Here is an 11,020-nt window from a genome sequence, read left to right as displayed (position 1 = left end):
TGGTATGTAGCGACTTCATAAATAAAATTTGGAAATGCCTCCATTTGCTTTTCCATTATGGAATTCAAATGTGACAAACATACCTGAGTGCCAGGCTGGGTCAGATATATAAAGACAGATGTGTGACTTCCCAAGCCCTTAGACCTTCAGGTCCAGAGACCGCTGATGGTGAGACAAGGCAGAGCATGGTGTATTTGTAAATCACAAGGTATTTTGCAGAGTACAGAAATAAAGATACCTGTGAAAATTTTTTGAGAGCCTAGAGGAGAGATGAGTGCCTGAATTAGAGCCCTATATCATAGTCGTAATAGCCACAGTACAATGTTATTGCCATCAAAGAAACTGACACTTAAAGTCACCATCCACCTCCATTTCTGGAACTGGAAACCTCAAGTCTCCTTTATTCAGCAGAGGACATTTGTGTGGACTGTCTGAGCTAAGCAGATGTCAGGAAAGATGGTTATTCCAAGGGGTGGTGTCTTAAGACTTCCGGTGGAGTTGGGGACTTGATGTGCTTTGCCCCATGCCCTCCTCCTCCATCTGTGACTCTCAAAGCCCTGGGGCTGAGCACTTTTCAGAGTTGCCCTGTGAGTAAGCCATTTTTTCACTTTTGCTTTTTCTCATTATTAACATTTCCCTGAACAAACTGAGATGGACTCTGGTGAGATTAGCCGGCAGCAAAGGCTACCAAGAGCCACCAAGGGGAACTTGCCATGAGAGAAGAGGCGTCCGGGCTGGTGAGCTGGCCTCCACGAGGAAGCCCAGGAGCGCGGGGAGGGCTGGCCACGGGGTTGCGAGGGCCTGAAGGCAGGCGTCTCTGCAGATGTCTTACTGCAGCACCGTGCTGGTGATGACCAGGGCACCCTCACATCCCCGGGCCGCCCTCGCTCCCCTATGACACGGCCTGTCTCCACGGCTGCCTCTCTGCAGGCCCTTCCCATCTGCTCAGCTGCCCAGTGCTGCCCCACCCAGGAGGGAGGTACAAGCCCCTTCCCTTGGCGCTGAGGAGAGGAGCCCCCTCCCTTCTCCCCATCGATGCCACCCTCCTCTACAACTTTCCATCTCCTTAAATGGAGGAAAGGTAGGAGGGGTTGACATGGTGACTAGAGGCACAGGGCTGCTTCTGTGACCACCACTAGGCCTGGGGACAGGTGTGTCACCGCAGTGTCAGTGGTTTTCTTTAGAACTGTGGGGTGCTTGACACCTCCTGCCTTCAGCCTCAGGCCATAACTGTCAGTTCTGAGGTGTCAGGAAAAGTCCTACTTGATATCCTGTTATGCACAGACCTTAATATAGAGCTGCAGGTACCATCTGACCTACTGAGGATTTCCGTACCTAAATCTGTACATTAGACTTCTGTTACTGCACATAGGGTTGTGCTAGCCCCAGTCTGGGCACCGATTTGAGTATGTGAAAGAGACACCTGAAATACACAGAGCACGCATCCCAGTTGAGATAGGAGATTCCACGATGTCTGGACATAGCTAATGAAGTAATGAGGTGGACAGTCTGCATATATCTACTTGGTTTGATGATTGGCACATGGTGTGGCAGCCGCACAGTGCATGGGCTTAGAAGAGGGGGTGGCCCCAGAAGGGTCTAGAGGACAGGGATAGTGGGAGTGCAGAGAGCAACACGGTGACCTCCCAGCCTTGCTGGTCATTGATGCAGTACCTGGTGCAGAATGTGAAGGGGTTCTGGGCCTCGTGGGAGCCCGAGTATCATTGCTGAAGCGTGCAGATGACAAAATGTGACACTGGTGGGGGGAAGGGTTCTTCCTGTCTCTTTGAGGACCATGAGGATTCTCTGGCAGCTTTGGACACTGGAAGCTTCCTGCTTGATAGGAATGCTGGAGCACAGGGGACAGTAACGCTGATGACGTGCCGTCCATTTTAGCAAAGAGCCAGAAAAGTCCAGCTGTCTAATGACAGAGGCACATCAGCTGCAGTGGGGACCTTATGTTGAACAAAAGAAGCCAGACACAAGAGAGGATAGCATCTGTGTTTCCATTTATACGAGGTTAAAGAAGAGGCACATCTAATCCATGAAGACAGAGGTCAGAGCTGCCCTCACCTCTGGAGGGGCATGAGGCACCTTCTGGGGTGGTAGGCTATTCCACAGCATCTCCACCTGGGTGGTGGCTACATGGGTGTATGCCTACCAAAACTTCAGGCTGCACACCTATGATTGGTGTGCTTTGCTGCTGTCATACCTCAATGAAAATAGCAATTAAAGAACTATACATACAAAGAATTTTTAATACTATGAGGAAATGCCTATACTGTAATTGTTAGCAAAAATAAAAATGAAAAGCAGCATATAGAAATGGTATATGTGTGGAAACAATCAAAAAGTATGCATGACAAAAGGTCTGGATTAAGACACATCACATGTTAAGAGGGATTGTTTTGAGATCGTGAGTATATGTCTAATTTTTTTCCTACTTGCTCTTTTTCTGCTTTTCCTAACTTCATACAATGAGCTCATGTCAGTTTTACAATTGGATATTTATTTTAAAGACTTGGGGAGGATGGTGGGGAGGGGGAAGGGAATTAAGGGGCACAATAATTCACAATCACAATATAGGCTGGTCACAGGGACAGTAGTACAGCACAGCCAATACAGTTAATGATTCTGTAACATCTTATTACATTGATAGATAGTGGCCGCACTGGAAGGGGTGAGGATTTGATAATATGGGTAACTGTTGAACCACTTTTTGTGTATTTGAAACCAACATACGATTGTATAGCAATGACACTTAAATTTAAAAAGAAAAAAAGATTCATTTGCTATCTTTACAGCCCATCACACTGGTGACTAACATTAACCTAGAGTCAATTCAAGCCACGTTCATGTGAGCAGCTGCACGGTGGGGTTCAGCTGTGCTCATTGTGCAGTTGGCCCTTTGAGCCCAGGGAGAAGAACCGCCATTCTCCCTATCCTGTGGATGACGCTGTGAACACACAGTCCAGAGATGGCGCGGGCAAGGGGAGCTCCACCCTTGGGACATGGGAGCAGTGACTGGACATGGAGCAGCTATTCAACACGTGGCCATCTGCCCAAAACCAGGGCTGGCACAAGACACCCTCCAATATGGGCATGGAGTCCAGTGTCAAAAAGATCATTTCTTGCAGGGGTCTGACTGGCACACATGCGAGAATGAGGGCCCTACGAGCTGGGAGGGCCGGAGGAAGGAGAAACAGGAGCCAGGGACCTCAGCCACAGCGACCAGCTGCTAGTTTGCTGCCTGTTGCTGTATCCAGAACAATGTGTCATTGATTAAATGCTGAAGAAGCTGCCATGGGCCCCCACTTCCCTGGGATGAACCCCCCTCCCAGGAGGTAACCTGTACTCACTTCTGGACCCCAAAATCTGAAAGGGAGTGACACACCCTACTAAGCTGTGCTTCCTTGTTTCAGCCTGGAAATCCTCACCCTGCTTCCCATCTGATATGTATTTTCTACACCAACTTGACCATGGAGTCCTTTAAGACGAGAGTGCTGCCTTTGGGACCCAAAGGTCTAGCACATCACTTGACAGATGAGGAAATGGAAACTTAGAGAGAGGGGAAATATCTTGCCAGGAGCACACAGCGAGTCAGCAGCAGGATCTGAGTGACTCGGCGCCTGCTCCACCGCTCCACGCTGCCCTCTGAGGGTGAGAGTGCTGCCACATCCTCAGCCACCCTGATGGTGGACACACAGGGCACAGGGCAGAGCCCCAGCTCTGCGTGGTGAAAGTAAGAAACAAGAACCAACCATTGCCACACGCAGAAATGTAACATTTGTTCAGAAGCAGCTGAGAGTTTTCTACACAAGTGTATTACTAGTGAACACGAGGTTGCTCTTCAAAGAACCAGAACTGCATTTAAGTTACTCCTGTATTCTGTGAAATTTTTCATTGATGTATTTGCTTCCAATTTTGTGAACCCATATTTTTGTGAAATATAAAGCATATTTCAATGGCTTAAATAACCCACAGTGGGCAAGTATCTGTGAAAGACTCTACACTTGTTATATCATTTGATCTTGGCTACAGCCCTATCAAATAGTTTGTGTTTTGCGGTTTTTGCCCCCATTTTAAGATAAGAAAATGAAGGCCTGGAGAGTTTCAGAAACTTGTTCACAGTCAAGTAGTAAATGATGAAGCTGGGGTTTGAACCCAGCAGCCTGTCAGCAGAATCCAGTTTAGTCATTCATTGCCTCTTAGATTGCACAGACAGGATAGACTTGAATATTTTTTTCATGATTCACTCTCCTGGTTATAACCACCAGTTATCGGGCTCTGTTGCAACACAAACATACACCCAGTGAGGGGTGGTTCTTGATAGCTAGCCTATTTCTGGGCTTATCTGGCTTTCCTTGGCAGTCCTTTCTTCCTACTCTCTAAGCACCAGCTATTAGCTTCACCCTTGAAGCTTCCAGTTTGCCAACACTCATCTGCTTTAGACAAGGACCCCAGGGAGCCAACTTAGAGTTCCATCAAGTAAACTCTCCCTAAGAAAGATCTCTGAATGAGGAACTAAGAGTCTGCTGTTTACTGAGTGTATATTCTGTGCCAAATTTTGGATGTGGATGCCTCATGGAACCCTGCCAACAAAACCATGGAGCAACTATGGTTATTCAGCCCATTGCACACATGAGAAAGCTAAGCGTAGGCCCAGGCTTCCAGCTCAGCAGTCGGGCTGCAGAGGCCACTTGCTTAGCCTTTGCCTTCCCTTAGGTCACAAGCCAGCACTTCTTACTCTGTCTCCATCGGAGGAAACAGGGGCCCCCAGGGGGCGCTCTTGTGGCTGGCTGCGTCTCTGCACCGTGCTCTCAGCTGTGCTGTTAGTGACAGGTTTTTAGACCAATAACCAACATCAAGAAAACTTGAAGTGACAGTATATTATATTATCATATAATCCTGAACTTGACCCCATTCTCCTGTCATTTGTTGCCCATTTTCTGTTTAAAATTTCTCATGGCTCCAGATAGTCTGCACCCTTGGAGTGAGGGTCTCTTCCTCCTATGTATTTGGCATGGTGCACACACTCATAAATGCCTGCTGGGCTCGGAGGCTGCATAAGAGGGAATAGGTAGTGTGGAAGATCATAATGACGTGCCCCACTGGATACACAATCCGGGGAAAAGTGGGCAACGGGTTTAGCTCGCAGGTGAATCTATAGTGAAAACCCTTAAGACAGCCCATTGTTTTAGTTTACAAAGAAAAATCATATTGGGTGTGAGCATATGTGTGTGGGCTGTGGTAGGCAAGGGGGACGGAGGAGTGTGGATAAAGGGGAGCATGAGTTTGCAGTGACGTACTCCCCCTTCAGTCTAAACCGGGTTTCAGGTGGCTTTTCTTGAGGGCAAACAGTAAGAGAATCCAAATCTCTCGCCTTTTAACCTCACCATGGGTAAGCCCTGTGGTCTTGTACAAGTCATTTGCCTCTGGAACAGCAGTTTGGTTTTGTTTTCAGTAAAATGAGGAGTTTTGACTAGGTGGATGTGAATGTTCTAATATCTTTCAACTCTTTCTGTTTTGTAACAGACTCCGTGTAGTTGGGGGCGAGCAGAAAATCAAGTAACCAGGGAAACCCGTGAATAACCTTTCAGACCAGAGATCTATTCTCCAGCCTCTTTGAAGTTCAATTTAAAAAAAGAACTGTTCTCTGACTTTTTTCCCCTGCAATATACTTATTCATTAAAACTCCGCCCCCCCCCTTTCAAAAGAAACTGTGCATTTCCTACTTTTATGCTGTCTATAGTTTGATTCGCACAGCTCAGCTGGTCAGAGAAGCCGAGACATCCGTTCCCCTGACAAGAAACTCTCCCGGTAAGTCGCCTCGTAGCCGCCTCGCCTGTCAGTCACCCCCGCTTCTGTGATGAGTAGGAGCCTTTACAGGAAACCCAGGCAGAGAGTAGACAAATGCCAGGTGCTCGCAGAACTATCTTAAAATATAATCTTTAAGATAAGGGAAGATTTAAAATTTAGAATGAGTTTCAGACTGTGATAACATCAAAGATACAAACCATGATTGTGAATGAAAGATTTTAAAGGGAACAATATTATTATAATAATTTTTTTTTTAAACCCTCACCTTCAAAAGAAAGATTTCTCAGAAAGATGATTCTTGGCCAAAATCTTGGCAGAGATTATCTTCTGGGAAGGAGAACTAATCAACCTCCCCAGTGGGATGCCCTCTGAATATGTGCCAACCAGAAGTTGTGTCTGAGTCTTATTTTTAGGGTTTTTTTTTCTCCCATGAAAGAGGAAAGCCTAAATATTGTCCAAATTTGTATCAAATTTAAAATATCAAATAAAGTTTTCCTTTAATATATCAGTTCCTCAGCACATTTAGTGTATGACTGTTTTTCTGGCTCAGAATTTAAAGGTGAAATTTTCTGTATGCTTCTCCCAGCCACCTTATCTGAGATATAGGCAATTTGAGACTCACAAGGATTCACTGGAGAAAATTCTCAGTTAAGCAGTGGAATGTAAATAGACTGGCCAAGCCAATGGGCTGTGAAGGAACTGAGCAAACCCAGAATGTATGGTGGTGGATGAGACATTTTCCACTTGGCCATTTCTTGTGTATGTGTGGAAGTTCTTAGTCAGAGAAATTCAGGAACTAGAGAAAATGTGAGAACGGCAGTCTGGATTCTACAACTGGCTGCTGGTTCCTGTGACCTTAAGGACTCTTGGGCATGAGCCCACTCCATTCTGATCACACCACGGCACCAAGCTGATGGCCTGCTCTTTTTAGCTCTCTCGCCAAGGAGAGAAAGACAGGGTGACATGGTGGATAAGAGTGGAGGCTGCCAGTGTTCAAAATCAGTTGCTCCCTAGCTGTGCATCTTTGAGCAAGTTACTCATCCTCTCTGTGCTTCAAGGTCCTTTTCTGCAAAATGGGGACAATAACATGACCTGCCTGGTGGGATCACCTTGAGGATTAATGGAATGAATGGAGGTGAAGCTTAGAACAGCAGTTGGCACACAGACTGCCCTTGGGAACAGTTCATTAGTACTAGCACTATGTTGTGGCCATGTTCTGTGTAAGCTGACTCCTGGGAATGGCAGCTTCAGCATAGATTGTGAGATAGCACTGAATGGTGCTTGGCTCTGTTTCCTGGAATTGTTACCAAAGCTTCATTTACTCCATGTGGCTATTGAACACCAGATTTTCTTTGGGGAGATGATACTTTTGTGAATTTTCCCAACTGAGCAGAAAAGCTAGCAGCAAACCTTCCCTTCACTACAAAAGTTCATTGTTGGGTCAAAAAAGAGGACCTCAGTTAAATGTAGAAATCCGTGTATCAATTTTCAAAACCTATTAATGAATAAGACAGGTTGCATCCATGGCAGACCACTTAGTACATTCTAAGACTTTATAAAAGAGTTCTTTTTCTTTATTCACAGGGTCCAGCAAAATGGATTATCAAACGTCAAGTCCATTATACGACATTGATTATGGCACATCAGAGCCCTGCCAGAAAGCTGACGTGAGACAGATCGCGGCCAGGCTCCTGCCTCCGCTCTACTCACTGGTGTTCGTCTCTGGTTTTGTGGGCAATGTGCTGGTCGTCCTCATCCTGATAAACTGCAAAAAGCTGAAGAGCATGACTGACATCTACCTGCTCAATCTGGCCGCCTCTGACCTGCTCTTCCTCATCACCGTCCCGTTCTGGGCTCACTATGCCGCAGAGCAATGGGACTTTGGAAATACAATGTGTCAGCTTTTGACGGGGTTCTATTTTATAGGCTTCTTCTCTGGAATCTTCTTCATCATCCTCCTGACAATGGACAGGTACCTGGCTATCGTCCATGCTGTGTTTGCTTTAAAAGCCAGGACGGTCCCATTTGGGGTGGTGACAAGTGTGGTCACCTGGGTGGTGGCTGTGTTTGCCTCTCTCCCAGGAATCATCTTCACCAGATCCCAAAAAGAGGGCTCTCACCATACGTGCAGCCCTCATTTTCCACCCAGTCAGTATCATTTCTGGAAGAATTTCCAGACACTGAAGATGACCATCTTGGGCCTGGTCCTGCCGCTGCTGGTCATGATCATCTGCTACTCGGGAATCCTCAAAACCCTGCTTCGGTGTCGAAATGAGAAGAAAAGGCACAAGGCCGTGAGGCTCATTTTTGTGATCATGATTGTTTACTTTCTTTTCTGGGCTCCCTACAACATCGTCCTTCTCCTGAGCACCTTCCAGGAATTCTTTGGCCTGAACAATTGCAGTAGCTCCAATAGGCTGGACCAAGCCATGCAGGTGACGGAGACCCTCGGCATGATGCACTGCTGCATCAACCCCATCATCTACGCCTTCGTCGGGGAGAAGTTCAGAAACTACCTCTTGAGGTTTTTCCGAAAGCACATCACCAGACACTTTTGCAAGCGCTGTCTATTCTTCCAGGGAGAGGGTCCCGAGCGAAGCTCAGGTTATACTCGATCCTCTGGGGAACAAGAAATCTCTGTTGGCTTGTGACATGGACTAGGTTTTTGTACACAGCCTGGGGGTGGCAGTGGTTTTTTAAAGGAAGGAAGTTACTGTCATAAAGGGACTAAGATGCATCCACCTGTTTGGCACATCTTTTAAGTACATTAGCTGTTTTTTAAGCCCATCCATTCCAGACAGCCAAAGCAATATATCTTGATGAAATAGACACCTTCTCTGCTCCCTGCCACATACATCAGTTTATTGGCAAATTCTCCCCTTATTGCAAAAGTTTATTATTTTAAAAAGTCCCCTGATTCTTGAATTTGGCTACCTGCATGGGAATAACAGAATTAATCAAGAAATATATTGTATAGTTTCTTACCTGTGCAAGGCAACATGCAGGTTGCAAATGTGCTTAAAGTAGGTCCTTGTCTTGCTGTGGGGAGAAAAGACATGAATGTGATCAGCTGAGAAATGACATCTTCCACGCATGATTTCCCCTCCCGGGTGTGGAGAATCAGCTCCACAGATGTTCAGGACTAGGTGGGAACCCTGTGGCCTGGTGAGAGCTGGAAAGCTTCCTCAACGAGAGGGTATCTGCAGGGGATCATCTGCCGGTGGAGCAGGAGTCGAGCTGAGCTCCAGGCTGCAGGCACCGCCCGGGCAGTGTTTGGCTGTAGGAAGACATGCAGCTGGCTGGGGAAGCCCCTGCAGAGGAAGGGGCAGGCTGGGTCCTGGCCAGCGTGGAAAGCAGCACCCATGAAAGTCAGAGAGCAGAGCAGGGAGCGCCCTGGCCACTGTTGCTGAGGCTCCTCCCGTGGCCTGAGGATGACCCGGACAGCAGGAGTTTGGGGCAAGGAAACTGACTGCATGCAGGCAGGTCCGGGAGGCCCCATTTGGGTGAGGCACTGGGGCCGGGAGAGGGGGTGTGTTTTCACAGCAGTTAGAAGGAGGGTCTGTGGAAGGGAGTCAGAAGAACCCCTACACTTCCAGTGTGCAGACTGGAGATGCCCCCAAGAGACTTTGAGCATGAAGGGAGGGGAAAGTGGAGGTCAAGAACAGGAGAGGTCGGTGGAAGAGGAAGGGTCCAGTGTTGTGAGCTTGAACACAGCCTTGTGTAGACACAAGCTGGGCTGTGCTCCCGCCCTCCTGCCCTCAGAGCAGTCCCTGCCCCAGCTCAAGTACCAAGGCATCTCCAGGAGGAACACGTTTAAGTCAGCTGTGAGATCCTGGTGAGGACTGAGTAATAAAAATCCAGAGCTGCACAAACATTGAGCAAAGAGGCCCTGAAGTGAGGGAGGCTGCGGCAACCTGGTTCTGCCCGCCCAAGCACAGCACCGTTCAAGGGTCCTTTTCCAGATTTGTCCATCAATAGGCAGAGAAGAGGAGGGCCACATTCATTTGGGAACAGAAGCTTTAAAAACCACAAAAAGTAAGCAGTTCAGCAACCTCATGTTTCAGGTTAGCAGGGGGGCCTTCAGGGTCTTCTCCAGACAGATCACACCCCCAGACGCTGGGGTTTGGTCACTTCAGAGAGAGAGCTACGTTCTGTGGCTCCTTTCGTTGTCTTGCACATGCCTGGGATTGCTTTGAACTTTGGGGTAGCTAAGATCATTGTATAAAGATTAGGTAACAAAACATAAAGGAGTGAGGGTCACTCAAGAGACTCAGGTGGCAGAAAAATAAGAGGTGCTATCGACTTTTCTCAAGCTCTGAAATAGGAAACTTGAGGGAGGCTGTCACCCCAAAATGACTGCAAGTGCCTTTTCTTTTGCTCCTGAGGTTGCTGAGAGTACTTACATAGCATATGACACTAGCCTCTGGGTCAAGTCTAAGACCTTCTGGTATTTTGTGTGTGTGTGTGTGTGTGTGTATGTGTGTGCATGTGTGTGTGTGTATGTCTATATATAGAGATATATACACATATATATATGACATTCTTATGTATATAGAAAGTTAGAAATTGCTTGAAAGAAAACATGTACCTAATAAAAACCACCCTTTAAAACAATCAATTGTTTTCTTTTTCTTTCAGGCAAGTGCATATTTAGACAATAATACATAAATTGTGAGAACATTTTGTAAGTAGTAGAAAATTTCATAGACGCACACACACACACACAGAACTGTATTTCTTTTTAAATGTTTTTAAAAGTTGACCCCTTCCCTGGCTTAAGTTGCCAGAATAATTTGTATTTATAGATGCTACCTTCAAGAATGGAGCTTTTTAACCACGGATGCTGCAAGCTTTAAATTTCTGATTTAATTCTACTACTCAAGCAAGAGAATTGACCTTTTTTAAAAAAGAAAGAAAGAGAGAAAGAGAGAGAGAAAGGAAGGAAGGAAGGAAAGAAGGGAGGGAGGGAGGGAAAGGAGGAAGGAAGAAAGAAAGAAAGAAAGAAAAAATTGTTGTGTCTCTAAGCATATGCCAGTTCTCTGTGTTTGAAAATGAAGAAGAGGCATAAAAAACATTATGGGCTGGTCATTTATCTGCAATTCTGAGTCGCAGACACATGTTGCATGAGGGTGAGGCTGGTTGCTATAAAACTTGCTTTTCTTCCATTTAACATCCCTCCCATCACTTGGCTTAATTGCCG

At 46.5% G+C, this 11,020-nt stretch overlaps 1 protein-coding gene across 1 annotated transcript; it reads left to right on the top strand.

Annotated features, from left to right (window-relative positions):
• Positions 1-3,565: 3,565 nt before the first annotated feature.
• Positions 3,566-10,434, top strand: CCR5 (C-C motif chemokine receptor 5). The gene is made up of 2 exons (XM_036883309.2): positions 3,566-5,820; positions 7,405-10,434. The coding sequence occupies exon 2, from the start codon at positions 7,416-7,418 to the stop codon at positions 8,469-8,471; it is 1,056 nt and encodes a 351-aa protein (XP_036739204.1). The 5' UTR covers positions 3,566-5,820; positions 7,405-7,415; the 3' UTR covers positions 8,472-10,434.
• The last annotated feature ends 586 nt before the right edge of the window (positions 10,435-11,020 follow it).

Source organism: Manis pentadactyla, chromosome 1, assembly GCF_030020395.1.
Source record: "Manis pentadactyla isolate mManPen7 chromosome 1, mManPen7.hap1, whole genome shotgun sequence".
NCBI lineage: Eukaryota > Metazoa > Chordata > Mammalia > Pholidota > Manidae > Manis > Manis pentadactyla.
Note: the sequence above shows the minus strand (reverse complement) of the source record. Positions and strands in the feature narration are given on the sequence as shown.